This window comes from Oryzias latipes, chromosome 10 (assembly GCF_053564925.1).
Source record: "Oryzias latipes strain Hd-rR chromosome 10, Olatipes_Hd-rR_3.1".
NCBI lineage: Eukaryota > Metazoa > Chordata > Actinopteri > Beloniformes > Adrianichthyidae > Oryzias > Oryzias latipes.
Genome location: NC_136246.1, coordinates 4,316,741 through 4,341,882, shown reverse-complemented (window position 1 = coordinate 4,341,882; position 25,142 = coordinate 4,316,741). Strand labels below are relative to the sequence as shown.

The window sequence follows — 25,142 nt, the reverse complement described above, 5'->3', positions numbered from 1 at the left end:
GCTGCAGATCCACTTGATAACTTGTGGAGTACTTTGAACGAGCTCGTAAATATAGTACCTCAGAAATGAGAAATGAATGATTGAAAAGCCATCTTTGGATTGAAGAGAGGTTTTTGCGTTAACTTCACTCAGTTTAAAACCCTCCAGCTGCAATCCCACAGGGTGCTGAAGCTCATTGGAGTCATGGAGGAAAGACATGCTTCTGACCTATGGAGCAGTCGGCTCCCGTCCAGTTGGCCTCACAGACGCAGGTTCCCGAGTCTGTGCTGAAGGTGCCGTGGCTGGAGCACTGCTCTGGACAGGTGCTCTTCAGGATCTCACAGCTGACCCCACCCCAGCCTGGGTTACAGTGGCACTCTCCATGATGACAGGCTCCGTGGCCGGAACACTTGGGGTCCACACAGTCAACTGCAAAACACAGTGAACCTGTCAGGTTCTGAACCAGAGGTCCAGCCTGCTCGATGGAAGCTGGAGAGCGCGGCCAAACGTTTTGGAAGGTTAGGTGGCAGCTGGGGTCATTTCCCCCAGGTTAAGCGTTACAATTTTAACAATATACAATGAACAATACTTTAAAGAAGCAGAACAATCACGTTCCATCACAGGAAGATGGTCTATACCATATACGGTATTCATTTGCATGGACTAAAGGAACTAAAACAGATCCTCCAACTGTTTGTCAAACTAAACTGTTAGCATTTATCTTGTATCATTTCATCCATGCAAATATGAAATACATTTTTCACATTATAAAATCTCCTACTTCTGCAGATTTCACTAAGATAGCCACTACAAATTAACACAGGAGTCATGCAAGGCATCACAATTCATTCATTCATCTTCTTCCGTTTTTATCCCTTTCGGGGTCATGGGGCTGCAGGAGTCTATCCCGGCCGCTTGTGGGTTGAAGGTAGGGTACAGCCTGGACAGTTGGCCAGTCTGTTGCAGGGCCACAATCACACACCCATACACACTCACACTAGGGACAATGTAGAGTTGCCAATTGACCTATGAAGGATGTTTTTGGACAGTGGGAGGAAGCCAGAGTCCCTGGAGAAAACCCACACATGCATGGGGAGAACATGCAGAAACATAAAGGTCCCCCGTTGATGTTCTGGTTCATGTCCCCCAGCTGGGACATGAACCGGGGGCCTTCTTGCTGTGAGGCAAGAGCGCTAACCACTTCACCACCGTGCAGCTCCATCAAAATTCCGAGGTAGCAGTTTGAGGTAAAGGATTACTGAAACACATACAGTAACCAGTACTGTTTTACAGTTTGGAGGTGATTTGGACAACACTGCTTCCATAGTAATAGTAGTTTTACACACTCAGCAATACTGCTGCTTGTAGACGCCTTCACCTCATCCAAGAGTCCTTAGAGGAAAATCCAAAGGCAGAGGTGGATGGAAGGGCTTGCTTGACCTACAGTATGTCTTAGATCTCTGCGAGTCACTAAACTAACAGAAAACCACAATGACGTCTGGTTTTTGTGAATTTATCTAACATTGCTCTACAGTGAATAGGTCATCATTTCTATGGAAGGTGTTTTTAGTTCATAAATGTTCATGATTTGGTGCAAGGGGTGGAACATGGATAATTATGGGGGTGGAGGTGCAGGGGGAGGATGGTCGACCTCTGACTGAAAGATTGCAGGTTTGGTTCCTGCCTCGCCCACCCATGTGTTGACGTGTCCTTGGGCAAGACACTAAACCCCACATTGCCTCTGGTGGTTAAAGGTTGGCGGAACCACCATAAGTGTGTGAATGTGTGTGGAAACGGGAGAATGGGACTGTTATCGAAAACTGCTTTGGGGCTCCTAAGAAGGTAGAAAAGCGGCATATAAGCATACGCCATAGCCTATGCTAATTATTTGAGGGTAAACATTTTAAACTCATTCATGAGTTTGGCAAACCATGTCTGCATCTTTGCACACTGGTATGTAAGGTGAGCAGATTTATAAAAGAACAAAGAAAAACTGAACTCCTGCTCATGCCATGGGGGGGGGGGGGGGGAGTTGTTCACCTTTGTCTAGAGATCTGTGATTTATTTTGTACTACCTACAACATTACCAGCACCAGTTCTTCCCTCAAAAAAAGTTATAAATCCCTTTAAATGTGCTTTGAATGCAGGAGAAGAGGAGGAGGAGGAGGAACAGGAGTGAACATTGATGAAGCTCTGCTGGAGCAAAAGTCGGATCAAAGGTGCAGGAACAACGTAGAAAGTGTTTTTCCTCCATCTTTCTTGCTGCTGTGTCACAAACACAGAAAGAAGGCCTGTGGCAGCTCCACGTGTTTCTGTCTCAGCTGTAAGTCGACCGCAGGACCTGACTTTGACTTAAAGCTGCACAACTTTCCTGCAGACAGATGTGGTGATGCTAGTGTGCTTAGTTCAGAGGAGCTTCCTAACCAAGGCGCAGCTCAGCATGAGAGCCAGGCGCCCTGGGGTTGCTAAGTTTCATGCAGAAACAGCTACAACTTTATCTTAAAAGCTTAAATAAGAGCAACCATGAAGAAAGTTTAGAAAGAGAATTTCATCTTTTTGTAATGTCGTCTTATATTAAAAAAACGTGTGGAGTGGAACCTTGCACAAGTACAATTCACTCCAGAGAGCATTTGTTATGCGAGGTGTTCTTTATGCAAAACACAAAGTCTTGACCGTGTTTTATTACACAACTGTCCAGTAAATTTAATAAAAATGAGGTCCGAGTGTTGGGCAGGGGGTGTGATACCAGTAAAACAGTCAGCAATTAAAATGTGGACATGTTTTGTCTTTACTGGGCTTCCTCCCCGCCACCTTAAGGTGCGTTCCCACCGAACGCCACTCATACGGCAAATCTGTGTCAGTGCTGTGCGTCTGTTTTGCGGATTTCATCACGCCCAAAAATGTGTTAATAAACTTTTTTTTTATTTTCCCGATGCAAAAAAGAAAAATATAAAGTTCAAGAAGAGAATTATTAGATTCTCCTCCATGTTGGTTTTCGACTCCACCCGCTGATCACATCATCAAACAGGGACCAAAACTGAGTTCCTGATTGGTCGACGTGACACAAATTATTCGCCAAAGTTCAGATATTTGAACTCGCGCGTGTGGCCAAATATTTGCTGTGGGAGTTCACTCTGTCCCTAATTCTCTTTTACAATACAGTGCGCTCTCATTTCAGCTATACCAATAGATTATTATTTTACAATGCAACATTTTCAAAGGAATGCGTTTTTAGTGGAAAGCAAAGCTATCATCGAAAGATTACACGGGTACTTTCTACGAAAAAGGATTACCAGCTAACTTTTTTTTGCGTGATCCATGATATAACTGTTGAACTGTTTTGTCCGTACTTCCTGGATGCTCCATATCAGCATCATCTCTAAATGGTTGGTTTGTTTTTAAAGAGACGCTGTTTTAAGCCTCATTGTTCGGTTGGAACAAAGCTTTAGTGACAGATCCTGTATCAGGGACAGTCTGCACTTCTCTTTTTGTATTTTTATTTCGTTCCACTAGAATATTCATTCGATGAGGAGCTTTGCATTTGAGGTTGAAACGTCCCACATGTGAATATGAGCTGATAATTGCCTGTTATCTGCATGGGGATCGATACAGTTAAATGGAATGAAGTGATGGTGCTGAGGGCTGGGGGGCTTGGTTGACACGGTGGAGGAAGCAATCCCTCCCCTGTTCAAAGTGGGGCAGATGCCTCTGACTGATTGATTTTCACAGGTTTGGAGCATGCAGAGTGCTGACTGCATCAATGGCCCAGCTTCGACCCTTCGCTGGTTCAAACACAAAGAGGAAGTTAATTTATACACACAGCATCAATAACAGCTTTAAAAGTATTATTTGCTCCGTGGAGTCGAAAACGCCAATTGTTTCACCAACAGAAAGAGTCAATTTCCCCTCAAGAAAATCTCAGGAATTCACTGTTTGCTGCAAGTCCATCTAGAAGAGTTTGTCTTTTTGAATTACCTTGATCACAGCTGACTCCCTTGTGGCCGGTGTTGCACACACAGTTTCCTGCCACACACAGGCCGTGTCCCCCACACTGAGGATCGATGCACTGGGACACTGGAACGTCGCACTCGGTCCCCTTCCAGCCGCTGTAGCACTGACAGCGCCCCCTGGTGTACTGGCCATTTCCGCTGCACAGTACTGGACACGAGGCTGAGGACAGACGTCAGCTTTAGGGTCTTAGTTCTCTCTGGCACAAACGACCTGCTCATAGGTGCTGCTTTGTAAAATACTGTCTGAGAGGAGAGCAGCCACCTCCAGACCACAACATTGTTTTTGCCTCTATAGTCCAAAAGTAAAGCAACAGATGCAGTTTCTGTTTCTACACAAGAAAAAGAATAGAAATAGTATTGCAGGCAGCTCCAAAGCAGAACTTTATGGTTTTTTGGGGAAGTTTTAAATCTGTAACTTCAACAGAAAATGTAAATAAAAAATACTACTAAGAGCAGAAAGGGGGTTTGTACTGCTTAACTGTTAATAAATCTCCAAGATTTTGTGACATTTATTCCTAATCTCTTCAGATCTAAACACCAGGATGGCACTGATGGGATTTAAATGTGTTTAGATCTTCAGTCTCTTCTATGTACATGATATAAAACTGAATTTCATTTTTATTATTTATGTCAATTATTACAAATGTTTGTTAAAGTTTCAATCAGGGTATTATTTATTTTAATGTTGTTCTATAATGTATATAGAACATTGAATTATGTGATCAATAGGATCTACAATGTATACATTTGTATAAAATCCAAAGTTACAACTTATTGTAAGCAAACAATGGATTTATTTAAAGAACAGTTCAACAAATAAAAAGTTACAGACATAATGTAAGTATAAGTGTAAAGGAGATGCCGCTGACCTTAACTCTTCAGGTTTGTAGCTTTGTCAAAAGCAGAACTTTACCTGTAGCACCAATATCCTGCTCTGGTTAGAGAAGAACACCACATTTTGAAAAGTTCTGGCATCAAAACCCAAGAATCCAAATAAAAATGAAACAAAGTACAGTGGGTTTACTTGTTAACCGTTATCTGACTTGTCAAAGAACAGCTGGTGGTTCAGTTGACTGTCTGAAGATACCGGCAGTCCACTGATTCCATTTTTAGGTTGAGAGTTTGCTCAGACTTAACATAGATTTCCCAATTGGAGAGACTTGAAAAGTAAAATTGAGCATAAAATCAAGAAAATCTGTTGAGCAGTTTTCACACTTTTAAAAAAGACATTGCAGTCTGTTTTAGACACTTAAGACGTGTTTCAGAGAACTCTGAACGTGTCTCCACTGCAAACCCTGGAGCTGGTTTTCCCGCTGGTTTGAACGCCGTGGAGCGCTTTCTAGCGTTCGGGTAAATGTGGGCGCCAGGCGTCCATGCAGACTGGCGTGGATTTCATTTACTATACAACTCCTGAAATCCGTATATCAGCTCTTTTTTCAGTGACAGCATTTTAGATGATGTGATGCAAAAACATTTTTTTCCTTTTCTCTTGAGTTAGTACATGTATAGGATCCTGTGGGGCGTGCTCGGAATCATGTTTGTGGTCTCAAAATAACAACTGAAAGCTGCATTTCACAAAAACTGTTCTGCTACTTTCAAGAAACACTATTATTTTGGAAATGTGTCAATAGAAAATTACCTCTATATGAAGGAGAGAGTAAGGCATTATTGTTAATAACGGTTTCAAACAGTCAAAGGAGAAACAGCGATTACTGCCTGAAGCCTGAATCAATGACTGGATCATATCTGGAGCTCTTGGTTTCAGGTAAATATATTTTTTTAGATTAAACAGCAGGAAGAAGGATCATTAATCATTCATGAGTGATCATCAAATACAAAAAGAAAACATTCTTAACTAAGGAGCCAACCTTTGATGAGAACGGTTAGTGGAAATGAAATGGAAATACTTTGATTACAAGTTACTGCTTTAGTGGTTGCATATTTAAATAAGTAGGAAACAGAGAAAATGTTTCCTTTGATCTTTCAGGCTTTTCCTGTGTGATGCTGTGGCGTTCATGCCCACAGAGTCCTGCAGAAGAGCTAACCCAAAGATCATTGCAGAAAATGTGTTTTTATTATTGGACAAGCAAAAATAAGAGGAATTGCCAACAGCAGTGCTACAAAAATTAGCAGTAAAATAAAAGGCTAACATTGATAGGCAATGATCTTCTTTTTATTCCAATTTTCTGAATTAACCATGTTTTTTTCTTAGTTATAGTTCGCCAAGCTTTGCAAGTAATTATTGTATCCACTTCTTAAATGATCCATAACAATATTTGAATTTTGATTTAAAGGTTGATGCATTTACACTGTTTATTGGGTACATTTTCCAGCTTCTGGATCTGTCAGGTCTGTGTAAAGACTGTAAAGTTGGGATAGAAATGCCAGGCTTTTAGTTCTTTCCAAACATACAGTTAACTTGAAATGAACTGTAACTATTTGAAATGGTTGTTTTTTTATTTGTTTGGTTTTGTGCAGCAACTAATAATGAAAGAATAATTTAAATAGTTAAAAAAATGATAAATGTATCAGACTACTGGGTGAAGATCCAAAATGAAATAACACAGTAAAAGACAAAAGACTCAAAGTTGTCCGAGAGGAATTTGATACATCTCCTAATAATCTGAGATGTTATACTTACCTGCATAAACAAATGCCAGGCTAATGTTATGAACAAATCAAGCTTTGGAGATAAAAAAAATAATAATAAAGATCACCTGTTTTCTCATTTCATTCCATTCATTTATCAAAACTGTTTCACTTCAGTTGTAGTTTGTAACAGAGATCTCTGGATTCATTTTCAAATGAAAAAAGAGGTTTTAATGATTCAGCCGTGGTGGACCTGCGCAGCACTTATCAGTTTAATGTTCCATTAACGGAACAATGAGCTGATAAGCCCTACAAGCTCTCAACTGACCTCTTTACGATAATTATAAACGCTGAGTAATTACCTCTGGAGCAGTACGGTCCTATGAATCCTGGGAAGCAGTGACACGACCCCGCCACGCACTCGCCGTTGCCGTAGCAGTTGTGTGTGCACTCCGTCACAGAATCTGTGGGGACAGACAGAGGTGAGATCAAGCCAAAGAAACATCTCAGCCCAAGATTTTAAACCGTAAGCTTGATAAAATACAGGGAGACAAGCCACAATGCAGCAACGCTGAGCACGCTGAGTGTGTGTCACAGAATCCCTCCTCTGCTCAGCATCACACACGGCATACATTTCCAGCTGCTTGTCCATGTCCCACTAAGATCCAAGCTCCCAGAACTGGGCTGTTGCCGTCTGAACCACGCTGGGTGAAGCAGCCACATTTCAAATTAGACGCAACAATTCAATTTTCCAGACACATTTCCCTCCACCCCCCCCCCCCACCCCCCCACACACACACACACACCCCGCCCCCGCCTCCTGAATGACTGATCATGCCCACACAAGCCTGAGTGTTTACAGCTCAAATCCTCCCTGAGTTGAAGTTAATCTGACATATCCTACAGACAGATCTTGTGTTCTTTCAACAGGCCGTTGCTCATAAATTGCACCCCCCCCCCCCCCCCCCCCCAGACAGCAGCCTTCATTTTGATGGGCATTGAGAGGGACAGCCTTCATGTTATTACTCAAGCTTGTGTTGGGTGTTCATCGAGCCTGTGTCAGACTCCAGCAATTTTGACCTCACACATCGATACCTTCATATTTGTAAGGCCAGATCGATGGAACTCCCACAAGATAATAGAAAAAGAAATTCGTTAACTCAACCTTAGTGTTTTTCCTCACTCAACACCCATGAGGAAATTTCACAGACTTCAGAACACTGAAAAGATTGTTAGGAGGGAGAGATCAATGCTTCTACGGACTTACAATGCAGTTCTGAGCACAGTAATCCACTTTTCTGGACAGAAACCCAAACACTGCCTCCTGCACGGTTTAGTGTTTGAAACCCGGCAGGTTTCTGCGGCACAGACATGCTAACCCGTGTGTTCGTACCCTGGATGATGGTGTTGAAGGAGACCATTTCCACACTTCGTCCATCGTTGTAAAAGGCAAAGTGCCACACCCCTGATTCCAGGTACTGGATGAACCCGGCCTGGTGGAGAGTCACCGGGTGATCCAGCCGGGCCTTCGTGTCCACCTCGCTCGGACCGCGATGCTCTTTGGCGATGAGCCTGCTCCCGTCCAGCAGCTCCACAAAGTCATACTGCAAAAGAAGGAGAGCAGATGCAGCAGCTGCCAGTCTCATCCCGCAGAGGAGTGCTTTGTATGCAGCCGGTGAGCTCCAGTCTGCAAAGTTTCCCTCAAGACACAGCCAGGAGTGTTTTGTGAGCACAGCAATTATTGAAGTGTAATAAAAGTTGATTTCTAGTGGCAGTTATTTACATTTGATAGATGTTATCTGGATCTGTGTTTGTGTGCTGATAGAAATTGCTTGAAGGCAGAAACTAAGCGGCAAACTCTGACGGGAACTCAGAAAAAATAATGTGTTTATTACATTTTTTCAAATTAACATTGATAATGTGTCGTGCGGAGGCTGGTTATTCTAATTCAGGCTGGTCCAGGGCTGCTTCATCTGCACAGAACATACCCGTGTGCAACATTCTGTCCGATTCCTTCTGACAGAAGCTGGCACGTGGCAGCTTTTCCAGTAATTGTATAAAGATGTAAAGATACACAAACTAATCCCTGTTTTTGGTTCCAGCAATCGTTTGTTGAGTAAACATGGAGCAACCAGTTACTCCATCCAAGAAGTGAAGCATCTGCTCTGACTGCACCTGCTAGACACCTGAGCCTCAGCCTGGAGAGCACAGAGCACTGCAGCAGAACACAGACACCTCACTAACAGGTGGCAGAGCAGTTCTGCAGCTCCTGGACGCCACACTTGTCATACAGACTGATGTACTGACTCCACAGTCACAGTGGCTGTGGACTGCCTTTTTTACATTCTCATCCAATTTTTGTGTTTCAGCTGCTCAGCCTTACAGTCACATTTACACCTAAATAAAACGTAAAAAAAGTCAACTGAGGATTTTATGGAAAAGTCAAATCCATGCACCTTAAGGCATGTCATGTCTTCACTGTCAGATCAAGTGACAATGCTGTCTGCAATTCATTTTCTGATTGTTCTTGTTTGTTTGCACGGCACAGTAATCAACATAATGAAAATGGATGAAATAAGAAAAAAATGGTGAGAAAACAGCAAAGAAACTATCACATTTTGGAATGATTTTTCATGAAGTTCACAATATCAAAAAAGAAAACTACTTAAAAAACTTTTTACTATATATTACTTTTCAGTAATACTCAAACTATACAATGATATCCATCTGTCATCGTCATCTGTGGCACTCCTAGGGTCTCAATCAGAGTTTCAGCAGCAGTTTCAGGCCCAGCCACCTCTGCCACACCGCTGGGTCTCAGCCTGCAGAAGTCCATCATCTCTCTGGTGTGCTCTGAGTTTGCTGCTGGGCCTCCTCCCAGTTAGACAAACCCATAATGCCTCACAAGGAAGAAGTCTGGGTGGCCGGTGTCCAACTCATCTCAACTGGTTCCTCCTCTTTATGTGGATGAGGAGCAGGTTTACCCCTCTTCATGTGGAGGAGGAGAGGGTTTTCTCCAAGTTCCTTTCCAAATGACCGAGCTTCTTTGAGAGCCCAGCTACCCTGAAGAAAGCTCCTTTCTACTGCCTAAAAGCAGTTTATGGATTGAATTGACATTTTGCTCAATCTAAACTGAACAACAGGATCCTTGTAAAAGTGGGATTCTTCATAGGATCACTGCCTCCCCTTGAACTACCTTACCTGCAGAGTAATTTAAGACTTTAAAACAGCTGACTGGTTAGAATGTAAAATACCTTCTAAATTAAGAATTTTGGTGTGCTGACTTCCTGTTTTATTTCCTTAAAATGGCCTGTTCTGAAAGGAGAAGAGACTGTGGGGATCCGTGCTTCTTTCACTTTAGTTTTTCTTAGTTATTTAGATGTCTCTGTGCGTTTATTGGGATGTTCTGTTTTCTGCTTCATTCATGTCTTCTCCAGCTTTCAGTTCTCAATCAACTCATCTGCTTCGTGTCAATCATCTGGTACATTTAGGGTCCTGCATGGCTTTCATCTGCTCCCATCCTTCTACCTTCACTCCTTTGTTTCTGTCGCGTTTCAAGTTCATTTTTTAATTTGGTCTAATTTAGGTTTGTTCATCGAATGACGTTCTCCTGCATTTGAGTTCTTCATCACCAACATTCCTGACGGACTCAAGGAAAACTGAAGCTAGGAGCAGCACACAATGACCCCCCCCTTCCTGCACCTAGAGCCTCCTGTTCAGGCTGCACTGTGGCATCACATGAACAATTAAGCTTCATCCCAGTAGGATAATAAAACTGCTGTGAAATATAATTTTTTTATCAAAATTGTTGACCTCTTTAAAGCTGGCAGACACCTATAGGGGATAATAAACATGTTTTTGATTTTTCAGCCAAATCAAATCAAATTTCACATTTTTTGAATCAACATTTTTATTTCTGTTTTTTAATTTTGTAAAAGCTATAATGCCTGATAAGTGACTGCTTTGAAAAAGCTTCTCTTATTTGTGGTGCTGTTTTTCATCAAATGGAGAAAGCCCATTCAATCATTCTGAGTGCAGACTGAATGATAACACAGGAGAAACCTCACAGGAACAAACAGGGTTTTCACTGAATGACTTGGAAACTTTGAAGTGGGGCTGGAGGGACATTAACCTGGTGGAAGCAGAGTCTTTGTGTGCTTGACCTAAAGGGGGGAGTAATAAAACAGAACCCAGAACCCCCTGACCAAGTGCATACATCTCGATTAGTTGGTGTGAAAGCCCCCAAACTCATCTCAATCCAACAATACCAGAGAATAACTGCGAGGTGATGAAGCGTGATGCGCTGCTGGATGCCCCACGGACGCCCGGCGGACAGACTGCCTGCAGACTCCTGAGCCTTTAGTGAACTTGGTGACTAACTTGGAAAAAAAGTTTGTTTCCTGGAGCTTGTCTGTGTTTTCGTCCTCTGAGACAGAGATTCGATAGCGGATGGAGGAAGCGAACATTTGATGAAGGCGGAAAGGCTGTTGCACTTAAATGCTGTCCTGTTTCCCAAACAGTGAATACAGTGAGGAGTCAATATTCCTCATTGGGTCTTTCATGCTCAGTTAAGTAAATGCATTGATTCGTGCCCCTGGGACCTGAGCGGAATGTAATGTAGAATGGACACAATGTCCTGCATTGACAGACTTGAGACATAAAGGTAGAGTGTTGGTCATTAGCATCTTTTAGTCTTTGATTCTGTTGGCTTTTCTTTCTTTCATGATGATGTTTAGCAGTCCTGCTGTGCTCACCATTGTTGCTCGGGTTGGACCGCCTTCTATCAAATTGCGGTCCTCACTGTGAGCACCAATGCAAAGCCCATGTTTGCAGTAGAGAGTGTCAAGGAGGTGAAGCTAGGAGCATTTTCCATCAGCTGTGATTGTCTGAGTGCTTCCACCTCCATCAGCGCACACTGGAAGTGCAGCTGCCCTAAGAGGACGTTCAGGAGACCCATCAGTCATTTCGGAAACACTTCAATTTGTAAGCTGCTATACGCTGCGGTGGACACAACAACTGTCCACAAAGAAAGCTCAGAGGAGGGAAAACAAGGTGAGATGTGGAGATATGCTCAGCAATAAATGAATATACTAATAAGAACAACACATCTCTTTTGAATAAAAAAAACCTACAGTAAGATGTTATTTCATAAAAGCAGTGACTTTGACATTTTTTACAGTAATGTGCTGTTTGAAATGTAATGTTTATAAAATCTAAAAATTGTTTGACAGCAGAGCTGAAAGTGGGTTGTTTATTCCAATGTTACTCATCTGATTTTATTCACCTTTGTAATATTTTTGAGTCTATTACCCACTTGTTTATGTTGCTTAGCAACAGTCAGTTTCAAAAATGTTGTGTTGACAGATCCACACAACTGGGTAAATGGAAAATCAAACAAAGAGTGTTTGTTTCTTTTATAAAGTGTAATTAACAGGATTTGTTGAATTGATGCAGGGGAAAAAATGAATACATAAAACATGACTTGTCTGTCATGCAATACCAAACAGGTGTATCCTTTGATCATGTTTATATATTATTTATTTTTCATACCTGCATCTCATTTCCTATTTAGAGTTTTAATGCAAGCAGATGGGAAGTGTTACTGTTACTCAGTAAGTCACATGACATGAATCAACCCTGAATCCCTCTGACTATCAGGTATGCAGTGCAATGCCCCGCCCTGGTGTCATTTTATGAACCAAACACGGGATTGTAAGGTTTTTGGATTTTCACTGAGCTCATGGATGCTTGGCTGTTTGTGTCAAGCCACGATCCATCCCATTTAAGACCAGATGAACCAGACACACAACTTGGCTGGGGGAGTTTCAGATCTGAATCATGTCTTGAGGAAGTCAGGACATGCACCGTTAAGGGTGCAGGGGTGTCAGAATATTATCAAATCTGCATTCATGACACAAACATACACAGACTTGATGATTCTCAAGAGACAGACTTAATCCAAATCCATATATATTAACCCTTGTACTATCCTAGGCACTTTAACATTGGGAGTTGGGTCATCTAGACCCACTAGACAGTGCTCTGAACCTTTTTTCTTCAATGATTTGTGATCTTCACTGGTGTCCATGGATTACATGAAATCTTTCCACCTTTATCCACCTTTATCATGGTAGGGGGAACACGTCAATGTAAGGGTGGGGTCATCTAAGATAGCACAAGGGTTAAGAGAACAAGCCCCAACCAGAACTGTGGAGGTTTTGGGTGCCGCAGCATAAAGGCATCCAAATGCTCATTTTTGCAGAAGTCAGCAGCAAATGCAGAAAGGTCATGAGATCTGTGAGAAGATGTAAGGAGCAAGTTTCAGAATAAACACAGAGGTCCAGTCAAGGTCTCCAGCACTTCAGTTCACGGCATAAACACCAAACATTAACACCAAAGGTAGACCGAAAGGCCAGCTTTACAGAAAAGAGACACTTAGAGACAAAAGCTCACATGGAGATGGATTGCAGTTGCTGTTCCTGCAGCTCGGCGGTGTGTTTTCTCTCATCTTGTGTGGACATTGTTGGAGAAATTACCAAAGAAACAAGAATGAGGCTGAACTCCAAGTTCCTGTGCTTGTTCTGGTTGCTGTCCATCTCTAGTGTTTACACGCTCCATGGTGGGGGATGGAGGGGCAACACAGCCCCCCACCCCCCACCCAGAGCCTGATCAGAAAAAAAACTCCCACCACAGCCACTTGAGAATGTACGTTCGAAAAAAGGAACCAGAAATGCAGGACAGTTTTCCGTTTGTCGCTCCCCACAGAGGATATCTCTGAGAGGGTCACTGAATGCCATCAGAGCCCGTCTCCATGTCATCTGTTTCTCTGTTTTTACATGCTTGCTTAGTTTAGGCTTAAAATTAAAAGTCAGCCCCGATTTTTTATCTACGGGTGGGGGTCTATTCTTTTATTACAAGGAGGTTTGGGTTTCTTTAAAGGAAAGGAGATCTGTAAAAATGACACAGTCATTCTTTATATTGTATCTATACTATTTTTCACTTTTGAAACAGCTTTTAATGTTTTAGGTTAGCTAACATTCCTGTAGTTGCCATTTTTAATGCAGTTTACTAGAGGTGTAACAATTAATCCATTTCTATTCCAACAATCCAACCAGATAAATCTGTCTGAGGCAAGTTGTTGATCAAATCGACCTATACAATTATAAAAAAACTTTCTAAATGAAATAAATTGATAATCAGTATGGGAATATACCATTTGGACAGATACATGGTAGGTTTATTTTACTCTAATGTAAAAATGACCAAGTACATCACTGGACAACACACATGTGATGTCATCAAACACTGATCCGTCCATCATTCCAGTCCAATGTGTGGACAGACTTTGAATAAAGTCATGTGACCATCCAGTGTCTAGAATGTTCTAAGAATGTTCCCTTTGGATTCTTTGGATGTGGAAAAACAACAGTGGTGAACTTTAGGAAACTAACATGTGAATGGATTTGACATTCATTCTAGTTTACTTGTTTGTTTGGACACAGATTTCATTTCCACTTGATGATCTGGAAGAAATCCAAGAATCTAGAAAACTTCACTGTTCAGTAGCAGGAATTTCTGTCTGAGTCTGACTGCTGGAAGTTTGGATGAAGATGATCTGGATCCACTCTAGATCAGTGAATCGGATCCAATCGGGTCTTTCAATATGAACCAGTATTGACTATGAAGGTGATTGTGAATTGAATCGGTATTGAAATGAATCGTTGCACCCCTTTTGCTTACACGTTTGAACCATGAACAGAACTTTATGCACTAAACTTTCTATAAATCTTTGGGAAAATTCCAAGAACCTTATTTGTATGCATGATGAGACATAAAGAAACCTCCTTCCAGTTCTTTCTCAGTTTTATTTTTATTTTATTATTAACACATTACAAAGTCCTCTCATATTTTATTTAAGCAGGGACTCCAGCAGTAACCTGACGACAGATTTGCTTCAGGGTGAAAAATTAGGCGCAGCTCCTGAAGTCGTCCATGATTCTTGATTTTCTTTTACTAGCTCTTAGCATTTGAAGAGGAACGCTGCATTTTTCAAAAAGAAGGTAAAAAGTTCTCAGGCACACTTTCTCCTGCTGTAAATCACAGAGACCAGACAGCATTTCCTCTCTAGGGTGTTTAGTACCATTAAAAGGCACAAAACTTGATTTCCCAGATGCACCAAGCACCTTTCACCTGGAGGATCAGAGGTGACACTAATCTTTGTCAGAGGAACATACGGGGCTGAGCTGACATCCTCAGAACAGAGCAGTGATGGTGTGTGGTCATAGTGATTAATATTTGCAGTTCAAACATTGACATTCCTGATTTCTTTGGTGAGGTGTTCTAGCCCACCTTCCAGCATCATTATTGTAGAAGAAAACTTTTAATTTCCTAAAACCCAGAGAGACTTTCAGTCTCCCTGCAAAGGTGGAGGATTTCATTACAGCAAAGAGCATGGCGGTGTGACTGCCTGCGGTGTCCTGCTGCTTCAGATGACTCCTTTTCATGGCTTTAACACTGCCGACCATTATTTGCTCAAGACTCTATACGCTATTAAACAAAAATATGTACTCGTGAAATTTAAAAACAAGCTGTATTTTTGTCTAGCGTCTGCAGAGAAGCTAATTTCAGTCAACAAATGTGTCTCATTACAGATAACTAGGGGGGGGGTAATTTAACCTGGTTGGAGGTGTACACAGATGTGGACACACAATCTTAAATCCTTACAAATTAACAAAAACGAGTCCATAATTGGATTTGGGGATTTCTGCCACAGGCTGACTCTGAAAGTAACATGCGCCGTATATTATTCTGACAAAAACTCAACCTTGTAAACTTGATGAAAGAAGAGCTTTGCAGATCCAGCTCAGAAGGGCAACACATCCATATTTTCACCTCCTTTAAAAAGAAAATTGAAGAGTGACCTTGGGGAGGCAGATGCTTTGTACGAAACACCAAGGAGAACGTTCTACGGCTCATCTTGTCATCATTCATGTATTACTGGTTATAGAAGAAAATCTCACATAAAAATGTAACTCTGATCACAAATGTCAACCTTTAGATGCTGTAGAGCAGCTGGCCTGATGGCCGAGTCCTCTAAAGCTTCATGCAGGGTGAAGCTTTTACTGTTAGGGATAATGAAGGACTGGGAGAGCTAAGGGCCCCCCTTTACTCAAACCCCCATCTGCAGGCTGCAGAACTGGACACAGCGGGAGGAGGGTTTCCCCGATCATCATGACACGATCGACGTCTTCCCGCTTTGCCTGAAACCTAAATCCAGAAAATGATCAGGACCGGTCATTTCAGCCAAAACACAGCTGACCTCATGACTTTGATTTGGGAGATTTCCTGGAAATATGAAACCAAATGGAGAAGGTTCTTTTCAAATTGTTCAATCACAATTTCCACAGACTGAATGAAGATGTGTGTAGAAGGTCTAACGACTGTACATCACTGTCACTTGTGGTATGGCACATTTCTAATTCTGTTTGAGTTTAAGAGGCAGAAAGGAAATCTGAAACCTATCGGTTTTCTTTTTCTATAGGTATTTTTGTAATGTTGACCTTCAGTCATCTACTTGCTGCCAAACACAAGACTTGCTTTGGTGGAGAAGGGTGTGTGTTTCTGACCGTCATTTTCTTGGGATGGTGGAGTGACGTGCACTACAGTGGGAGGGCCACAGCAGGACTTCCTGTCAGGTCCTTCTGTTCCTTCTCTGCTCAGTGTGTGGACCTCAAATTAAAATTCTAATTAATTTTATTTTTAAAACACCTTTTAATGAAACAAAAAAAAAGCAGCTCAAGGTGCTGTACATACAAACAATCAAGAATGCAAAAACACCAATTCACACACATGCAATCAAAGAATAAGCCCCTCATAACAAAATACACAAAAAAAAGAGAAATGATTATAAAAGCTAAAGAAGAGTGAAGGCTGGGAAGTCCTGACGCACCTTTATTCCACCAATTCACTCTTTATTTCTCCTCTACTGCTTTTAAGACCATCAACATAAACTGAGTTAAGCCTCCTTTATGTTTAGGGTTAAGTCTTGTTCCTAGATCCTTCATTTACCCCCGCTCCTGGGATGAGTTCTCTGGGTTTTTGCAGCTTCCTGTCTGCACCACCTTCTCCATCCAGATATGACACCTGTTAACAGTCAATTTCACTTCCCTTCTCTCATTGTGACAACTTCAGATTTCATTCTACCGACCTTTATGCTGTTAGCTGTTATAGATATAGGATAAATCTGCAGCAGTCAATCTACTCAAGTATGTTGGGGTTCAGTTGGTTTTGCTGCTTTGACACCTTTGTTGCATGCTCAGACATGGTTGGCTGAAAGATTTGGGTGTTGGCTTGCAGAGATGGTTCTGAGTGTGGTTCAGGACTCAGGAGCCATGTGGGTTTAGTGTGATCACTTAATGTGTTGGGGCACGGTGACGCTATGATATGCAGTAAGATGTAAAGTATGATACCCCTCCTCCACCTGCTGCTGCTGCTGCTGCTTATTAAAACAGCTCGGTTTGAAACCATCCCATGATGCATTGGGCTCTCCTTCTTAATGCTCTTCGTTTATTCATATAAAATCATTGAAGACATTTACTTTGCTTTCTCTGTAGGGTTAGGAATTGCGGTTTTGTGTCAGCTGCGTGTCTGCAGACGCCTAAACTCCACCACTTTAACACAAACACACACTTACACACCCACACAGTACAGAGAATGAAAACTTTCCCGGTTCTTTGGTTGTTTATTTTATGATTGGACTTGTGTCATGATGTGGTAAAAGCAGAACAGAATGGTTGGTAACACTGAAAGAAACTGGAATAAAAGAAATCATGAAGGATTTTCAACTGTGTTTTGCACTGCAGCATACGGCTAAAGTGATGTTTCATACAAATCCAGCACACGTGACAGTGGAGGTGAGTAAAGTATGAACTTACCCATTTTGAAAGCTCTATTAATGTCACCGTTTATTTATTTTAATGTGTTTAGTATGTGCTCCGACCCTCTTTTCTTTTGAGGCCTGGTTGCATATGAAATCGCAGGCGCTAAACCTGCATGCAGTCCACAATTGTTACTGACTGACAACATCAAAGAAAGATCGCAGGCCAGACTCTTCAAACCAAAAGCTCTCTGAAGTCTTAATGTCAACCTCTGATGTAATGAAAATGATGAGAACGAGCGAAGCAGAAGACAGAAAAACTCCAGGGAGGAATAAAGAAGAAAGCAAGTCATAAAATGAAAAAAGAGAGCAAAGCTAACAAAGTCAACTATTTTAAGGCGTTATTGAATGACCATCATCGGGTCAAAGCTACATCTGGGAGAATCAGTTTTAGAAATGTTGATATTCAGCTTCAATGTCATCATCTGCTGATTATGGGCCCATCTTATCGCACAACACGACAAGAAATTACATCCATGTGTGAAGGTGAGGAACATGATCAGAAACGTTTTAACAGAGCGCATAAGTCAGCGTGTTTTTGGACCAATGCAGGCGCAGGAGGAAGATAAAACATGATGATGATGATGAACCTCAGACCACATGCAGAATGTTTGTGGATGCAGCTCTGTTCTCACTCCAGCTGATGATGCTCTCAGAGTCCTTAGAACAGAAGAGAACCCAGAACACCACTGCTAGGAATCTACAGATCCAGTCTAGAGGTCTAACCTTTGGAAAATACAGACTGTAACACCTTAAAAAGGTAAGGTTGAATACATTATCATCTTTTATTGAGTTTTCTTAATCATTTTTGCAGAAAGAAACATGTTTTTGGTGTGAAACCATAAAACCTTAATGCTGTGTGTTAGTTTGATTTTTCTCCTGCTTTACTCCCCTGTCCTCTGTTTTTCCCTCCTCGTTGTTTGTAACTGCTTAATTTAGAGGGAGCTGCTGGCATTGAGTCCCCATTAGTCGACTCATCACAAAGAACAGAATGTAATTGAAATGCACTTGGCAGCTCAGTTGTTGTGCTCCTGTTTACTTAGAAAAAATACAAATTCAATAAAATTAGAGAATCAAAAAGAAACAAAAGGAGCTGAGAAGGAGCATCCAAACTATCGAAATCCCATAATGGGAAAAGTTTCACTTTGAGAACCACAGCAGTCGGTCTCCTTGTCTCCTAAAGTAAAAGCTATAAAAAAGTGCTTAAGTCATCCACAGAGTTTCTCTCTTTTTCGGGCACTTTCCCAACAAAGCCTTCATTCTGTCACAGCAGAAACATCCTAGACAGAAGGAGGCAGAGTGTTTTTGTGTCTGAGAAGAGGTTCCTCACCTGAGTGTGCGACGGAGCGAGGCCCTTCCGCCCATAAACTCCAACCAGTGCGTTCCGCTGCACGGAGATGTTGAACTTCAGGAAGCGTGGCTCGTCCATGTTCAGGTAAGAGCGCCAAAACACCCCCGGAGGGACACTCTGAGCGACCCTCTTCCCGATGTCCACCTGCCCCGTGTCGATGGAGTTGTTCTCCTGCGGAAAGCCCCCCATCCTTCCTGCAGAGCACAGACGGAGGAGTGGGTCTATGAAGGAGGATTGTTTCTGGCGTAAATGAGCCGTTCTCAGGCGCAGTGAAATTAAAGCCACAGCTCCCAAAATGACACTGTCATTAAAGAGCAGATTTAACATTTCTTCTGGGGTTATGGAGGCTCACAAACGCGTTCCAAGGTTTCCCCACTTACACTCATGTAACAACATCAACGGCAAATAAAAGTAATTTGTTTAGACTTGAAGAGTCTTCAGTGGAGTGCAGGCCGTAAAAATGCTTAAAGCAATAAAAAATATAAAGCAGCATAAATGCCGCCTCCTGAAACCGGCTGTGTTTGGAGTTCAGCTTTTAAGTTTCCAGTGTGTGCTGCCCCCGTGTTCACACCAGCTCTGAGTTTCAGGGCAAACAGTGGGTTTCTGCCCCTCAGCGCCGTCTTCGTTTTGATGTTTCCAGTATGTGAAAACCTTCAGGTAGCAGCGTTCAGGTGCCCCCCCCTGACCTGCGTTTGGCTTGTCCATAGCACAGCAGAACCTGCAGCTGTGAGGAGAAGCAGACGGACACGAGCGCGCTGATCAGAGTGTCTCTGTTTGTGCCAGACCTCCTTTATTTGCACGCTTCGGTGTGTCCATGTGTAATGAGGCCCTCGCCTGTCACTTCAGCTTCAGTCAAAGTGAGCCTCACAAGCAAACTTTGCCTCTGGGGAGAATAATAGCGGCTATTGATTGCCTTTAAACAGTCCAAAACCTGCCTCTTGCTATCTTAATTAGCAGTACTTATGAGGATTTAAATCTAGCCCAGTTTAAACAATTGAGCTGTTGCCTGGCCTATTCAACTCAATTAATGTTTCCGTGGCCTTGCATTTTAAGTAGCGCCCTGCGTGTGAGGATTCCTTTGGTGGCTTTTTGTGGAAAGGTGAGGAAAGACGGCGTGCACGCTCGCTGATGAATGCACAGCAGGCCACGTTTATGATGAGGCAGAATGAAGCCGTCAGGAGTCAGTCTATTGATTTTCAGAGGGTGAAGGATCCTCATAAATTATCAGGGCTTAGTGCAGAACTGAATGAGAAATGTTTGCTGCTGTAATTTGTCTTGCTTAATTGTCATCCGAAACTTTCCTTGATTTAATTCAGTTGCACTTTAAGAACCTTTACCCCCCTTTAGACTGGATTCAATAATGCCTTTCAGACGGCGTTTTTTTTTTCCAAACCTCCTGGAGAACTGGGAGGAACATTAAGTTAAAGACGATGCTGCACAGCCGAAGCTTAGCCTGCCAAACGGCTTCATTTCATGTCTCCATCACTGGAGAAGTCTGGAAAATAAAGGATGAATATTCCTTTTGAAAAGGCTCCTCTCTGGTTTTGGAGGCTCTGTTCAAACACGGCTCAGCCTTTAAGATGCTCGTTTAAAGGGCACCTTAGATCTTAAGTAAATTTGCTGCTAGGGTCCGCTCCAAAAGTCTGAGCGTCTGCCTTTCTGTAATCTGATTCAGAGTGCTGTAAATAATTTTCAGACGGGAACATCAGATTTCCAATCTCCTGCTTGACTATAGCCGTCCGTCTGTGTGGACACTGAGGAGCGTTCACACTCCCGAGATTCTCTTCTGATTCATCTTCATCAGAAAGTTCTGCTCATTCAGGAGGGTTTCGCTCTTTTTTATGGTTTTCTATTAGGCCGTTTTATGCACACTGAGAAGGAAGCTTCAAAAACACTGTGCTCTCTAAGAGATGAGAACACCTCCAAACTTTAGTACATAATTATCATTTACTGCAGTGCTTGTTTACAATTGAGGAAACAGAAACTGCGGTTCTTCTCATTGACTTCCTCATCTGTAGCCTTATTTTTGTTTACATTTCCAAACTTTACCCTTTTTTTTGTCCTTGTATTTAATGTAGAAAATTTACCTTGGATGACTGAGGAGCTCCTTCAGTCAGACACTTAAACACCTCACTGCAGAAAGAAGGGATCTTTCTTCCTGTCAGCTATTAGACTCTACAACGCCTCATCGACACTGGATAATAATTATTGTTGTTGTTCATTTTTTGGTGTTTTTTAAGTGTTATTTATTATCTATCTGCTGTTTTTAGATCTATATATCTATAGCGAGCTTTGGTAAAAAGGTAATATCTCTATTGTGACATTCAATTCTATTCTATTTTGTGTTTATTATCAGCCTTTTGCAATAGTGTACTTACTCTAACTCTTTTGTTGCACTTTCACTTCTTTAGCCATGAGGCAACCAGCTTCACTATTTTATCAGATATTCATTCCTTCTAATTTTCCTTGGAGCTGAATCCAGCCTTAACATCTTCTTAACGCGCTCACGTCTTTTCCAATAGATCACAGTGATTCTGTCTCAAAGAAAAGATTCCTTAATTTCAAAAATCCTGATTAAATAAAAACAGTAAAACATCACTGAGCTTTTTCGTGTGAACAAAAACGATAATTATGGGCATTTTAACGGCCCCTCAACCGTTTCTGTAATCAGTGACTATTTCTCGTCATGAGCGACGTTTTCTGAAGTGGAGAGCTCATGTGTAATGCTCAAAGGAACTAAAGACAGTTTTTCTCACACAGACATGGTGAAAAACAAAGAGCGGCTTTCCGTCCTGCAGTGCTGGGATTTCAAAAAGTGGTTCTCTTCCAGAAGCCCAGGATGGAAAACCTCTCTGGAGTTCTGCATTAATCATGACTTTTTCAGGTCATTTAATGTGTTGAATCAGGTCCAGGTTGACTCCTGTACCATTATCGCCAGCCCCCGGGTCTGTTTAGTAATATCAATAAAACAGGGAGACCCTGCTGCGATTATTTATCTTGCTGCTATTGTGTGTTGGAGCGAAAGCCTGCAGAGGCATCTGCAGCCATCGTTCCAGTCCTGCATGAGCGAGAGCTCCTGTTTAGAGGAGCAGAGGTCAGGCTGCCTCTGCAAATTAATGCTGTCGAGCATTTCCTGCAGACTACAGAGAAAGTCTGATGAAAAAAGAGCCACATGTTGCTAGAATAAGTTGTGCTATAATGCATTTTTACTTTTATTCCAACATTCTTCTGTATGTTGTGTCTCAGTGACTCCTAAGTGAAGCTGCAGTCAGACAACAAACTGAATTAGAGGTGGTCCACTGAAATGAACCGAGGCTGCTGCTGCTGCTGACAAATCCCTCCTCGTCAAGGTCAGCTGTGATCAGACGCCCCGTACTTAGCATTAAAATGGCCTGAATGTGCCTCCTGCTCTGCAGAAGCTGCTCAGAACATCACAGAGTTATCGGCCTCCATTCTGCAGCACAGAGATGTGCAACAGATGCCAAAACAGCACAAAAGAGAAAAAAGTTTTTGATTTCTTAACTGAAGTCAGTGACCAGCAGCATCACAATCCTGAGATTATCCGCTACATCAGTGAACAATCAGTATTTACTGTGATAAAAATGAACATCAGTTATGACTCCTTTTGTAGGGTTCATTCAAACGAAGACAGTAACTACAGAAACACTTTGAGTGGAACTGTAAGTCCAGCTCTCCGTAAAAATGGGATTTATTATCTGTTGCTGAAATCTCTAAAGAAAAGATGTTCTAAATGTTCGGATCGAACCAACCTCCACTTAGTAAACCCTGCAAATCCATACATTTTCTTTCAAAAGACTTTCATGTATTTTTTAAGACAAAAAAACATTTTGCTGTTTTTTAAAAGAAAATATATGTTTGATTCCATTAATGAAAGGATAACATGGAATCAGTTTGATCACCGTTGTTAAGAAAACAACTTTATTATCAAACAAAAAGGATTTTATAATAAAATATTAAACTGATATATGATCCAATTATTTTGAAACAAATATATAATCTCATTAATTAAAAACTGAAGTGATTCCGCAGTTTGGCAGTGATAAAAAGTCAAAACACTTTTGCCTAGTTTTGGGATAAATAATAACTTCAATAAAAACTTGTTTTCATGACCAACAAATAGTGAAGACAGTTAATTCAAAATGTGTTACTGCTAAAAATAAAACTCTGTTTGTTGTTTTCTGCTAAATGCAGCCAAATCAAGTTCTGCACGAAAACTGAAAGATGCAGTTATTTGAAGTCGACTGTAATCTGTAACTTAACCACTAGATGCCCCAAAATAAAACACAACAATAACCACAACAGCACTTCCATGCAGAGGAGTACAGACCACCAGAGAATAAAACAGCATCACAGCTCTTTGTTGAGTGTAGACATTAGTATTTAGCGCTCACCGTCAGCAGCCAGAGCCGTCACCGCGCTCGACTGAGTGGGTCCAGTCTTCCCAGCACCTCCATTTTCAAAAGCCACCTGGTTGCTCAACTCCTGCAGCTGCCAGTTGAGGCCAAAAAGGTGCATTGCTGCAGAACACACACAAAGAACAGAGTGAGTCTGCAAAAAACGATAAACAAAATGAGGAAACAGTCGCACAAGAACAATCAAACCACTTATGCAGAACATTCATGTGGGAGTTGGTGCGCAGCAGATCCCGAGAAAACACTTTCAATCCCGGCTTTTTTCTTCACCTTTTCGTTTCTGTGGCCAGCCCACCATGGCTGGCTTTTGTGTAAACAGAGCATCAACACGGCCCAGACAAAGTCGTTTCAATCAATACCTTGGCATGGCTCCTTGGGGAGCGCTGTTAATTAAGGTTACAAAGTGTTAGCTCACAAGCAGCTTCTGCAGAAAAACCAGAGCAGAGGCTGGACTTTCCAATCTGGTTCTATTTTTCCCTAAAAACCTAGCGAATTCATAAACTCTCCAGATTTAACACAACCAGGAAGTAGCAGCCTGTGTCGCATGGAAGAGGAGGCCTAAAGAAGGAGACTTTCAGAAAAAAGGGGGAGGCAGAGTCTTCCAGGAAACATTCCCAGCAGGAGGTGGAAGTGAGACTCTGCACACGCTGCACCGCTCCTCCTGTTCCCTCATATTACTAAAATGTGTCTGCCTCTCAGACAACCTCCTTTATTGTCACCGAATTGGATGCAATCAAACTGCTCTTGTTGTTTGGGGAAACGGAGGTGTTTCTGTGAGCGCGGCGAGAGGGCCAATCTCCTTCAAAGTCACGCGCCAGATAACATGCTGAGGAAGCCTCTTCATTTCTGAGCATTTGATCTGCGGCAAGAACTTTTCTCCACCGCACCGCGCTCGCCGCCAAGACGGATATCGACTGCAGCAAACAACCTGAGAGCACAGTGGGGGCCGGCGAGGATATCAGATGGGAAGGATCAGAGTCCACACACTTTGTTAAGAAATGAGGAGCATCTGTGAAAAGCCTGATGATCATACTCGGTGTCAGGCGAATGCATGCACACGTGCACACCCACGTGCACGCACGTCCTTGACAGGTCGTCTGAACAGGTGCGTCTCTGCCTCCGATTTCCCTCTGATAACCCAACACTGCAGATGACGTCTTTCCTGTTGGTTTTCAGTGAATCCAGATGGTTTTATCAGCGTCTGAACAGTTTCTGCAATAATCCTTTTTTTGTGTGAAAATTTGCTTGAATCTGGTTGTCACTATAAGGAGAGAGGAAGTTCTGAAGGTGAGCTTGGTCTCAACCACAAATCCAATGAATGCAGACAATAATATTGAAACATACCTTTTTCTAAGGACCCCTTGTTCTTTCTCCCTGTCACCATGATTCATTGAGGGGTGGGCCTTACTGACAAATAATATATAGATGATTTTTTTTCCAAGTTTTTTGCTAAAACATTTATTACACATTGGTAAAAATGTTCAACTTTTCATTTTCTCTTTCAAGAAGTAACTTTATTTAGTTTTATAAACCTGTTTACACATTTGCTTTCAGGTTAAATTAAAGAAACTATTTCCTGTATTTAGACAGACAGACTCTCCCTTCCAGCTGCATGTTTGGTCTCTAGCTCTTGGAGCGGACATGTTTGTTCTGCCTGAGGTGAGAAAGTCCAGTAAGCTGGATCTGCAGAGATCATCTTAGTGGACGTCTGCTGATGGAAAAGATTCGCTCTGACGGGAATCAAGACACTTTTTAATCAAAGATATTCCACCCAGAAACACAGAACATATTTTTGCAGACTGGCAGAGGAAAACTGTGGTCAGGGAAACCGGCGAGCTCCATGT

General features: G+C 42.0%; 1 protein-coding gene across 9 annotated transcripts in view; it reads right to left on the bottom strand.

Moving 5' to 3' along the window:
• si:dkey-237h12.3 (teneurin-3) overlaps positions 1–25,142 on the bottom strand; it is a 173,305-nt gene that overhangs the window by 56,764 nt on the left and 91,399 nt on the right. For all 9 annotated transcript variants that reach the window (XM_023959511.2, XM_078953486.1, XM_078953485.1 and 6 more), the window contains 6 exons: positions 23,278–23,403; positions 18,845–19,059; positions 7,972–8,182; positions 6,941–7,042; positions 3,955–4,149; positions 208–408 (listed from right to left, as the gene is read on the bottom strand). In XM_023959511.2, the coding sequence (XP_023815279.1) occupies positions 208–408; positions 3,955–4,149; positions 6,941–7,042; positions 7,972–8,182; positions 18,845–19,059; positions 23,278–23,403 (1,050 nt within the window). The remainder of the gene's footprint in view (positions 1–207; positions 409–3,954; positions 4,150–6,940; positions 7,043–7,971; positions 8,183–18,844; positions 19,060–23,277; positions 23,404–25,142) is intronic.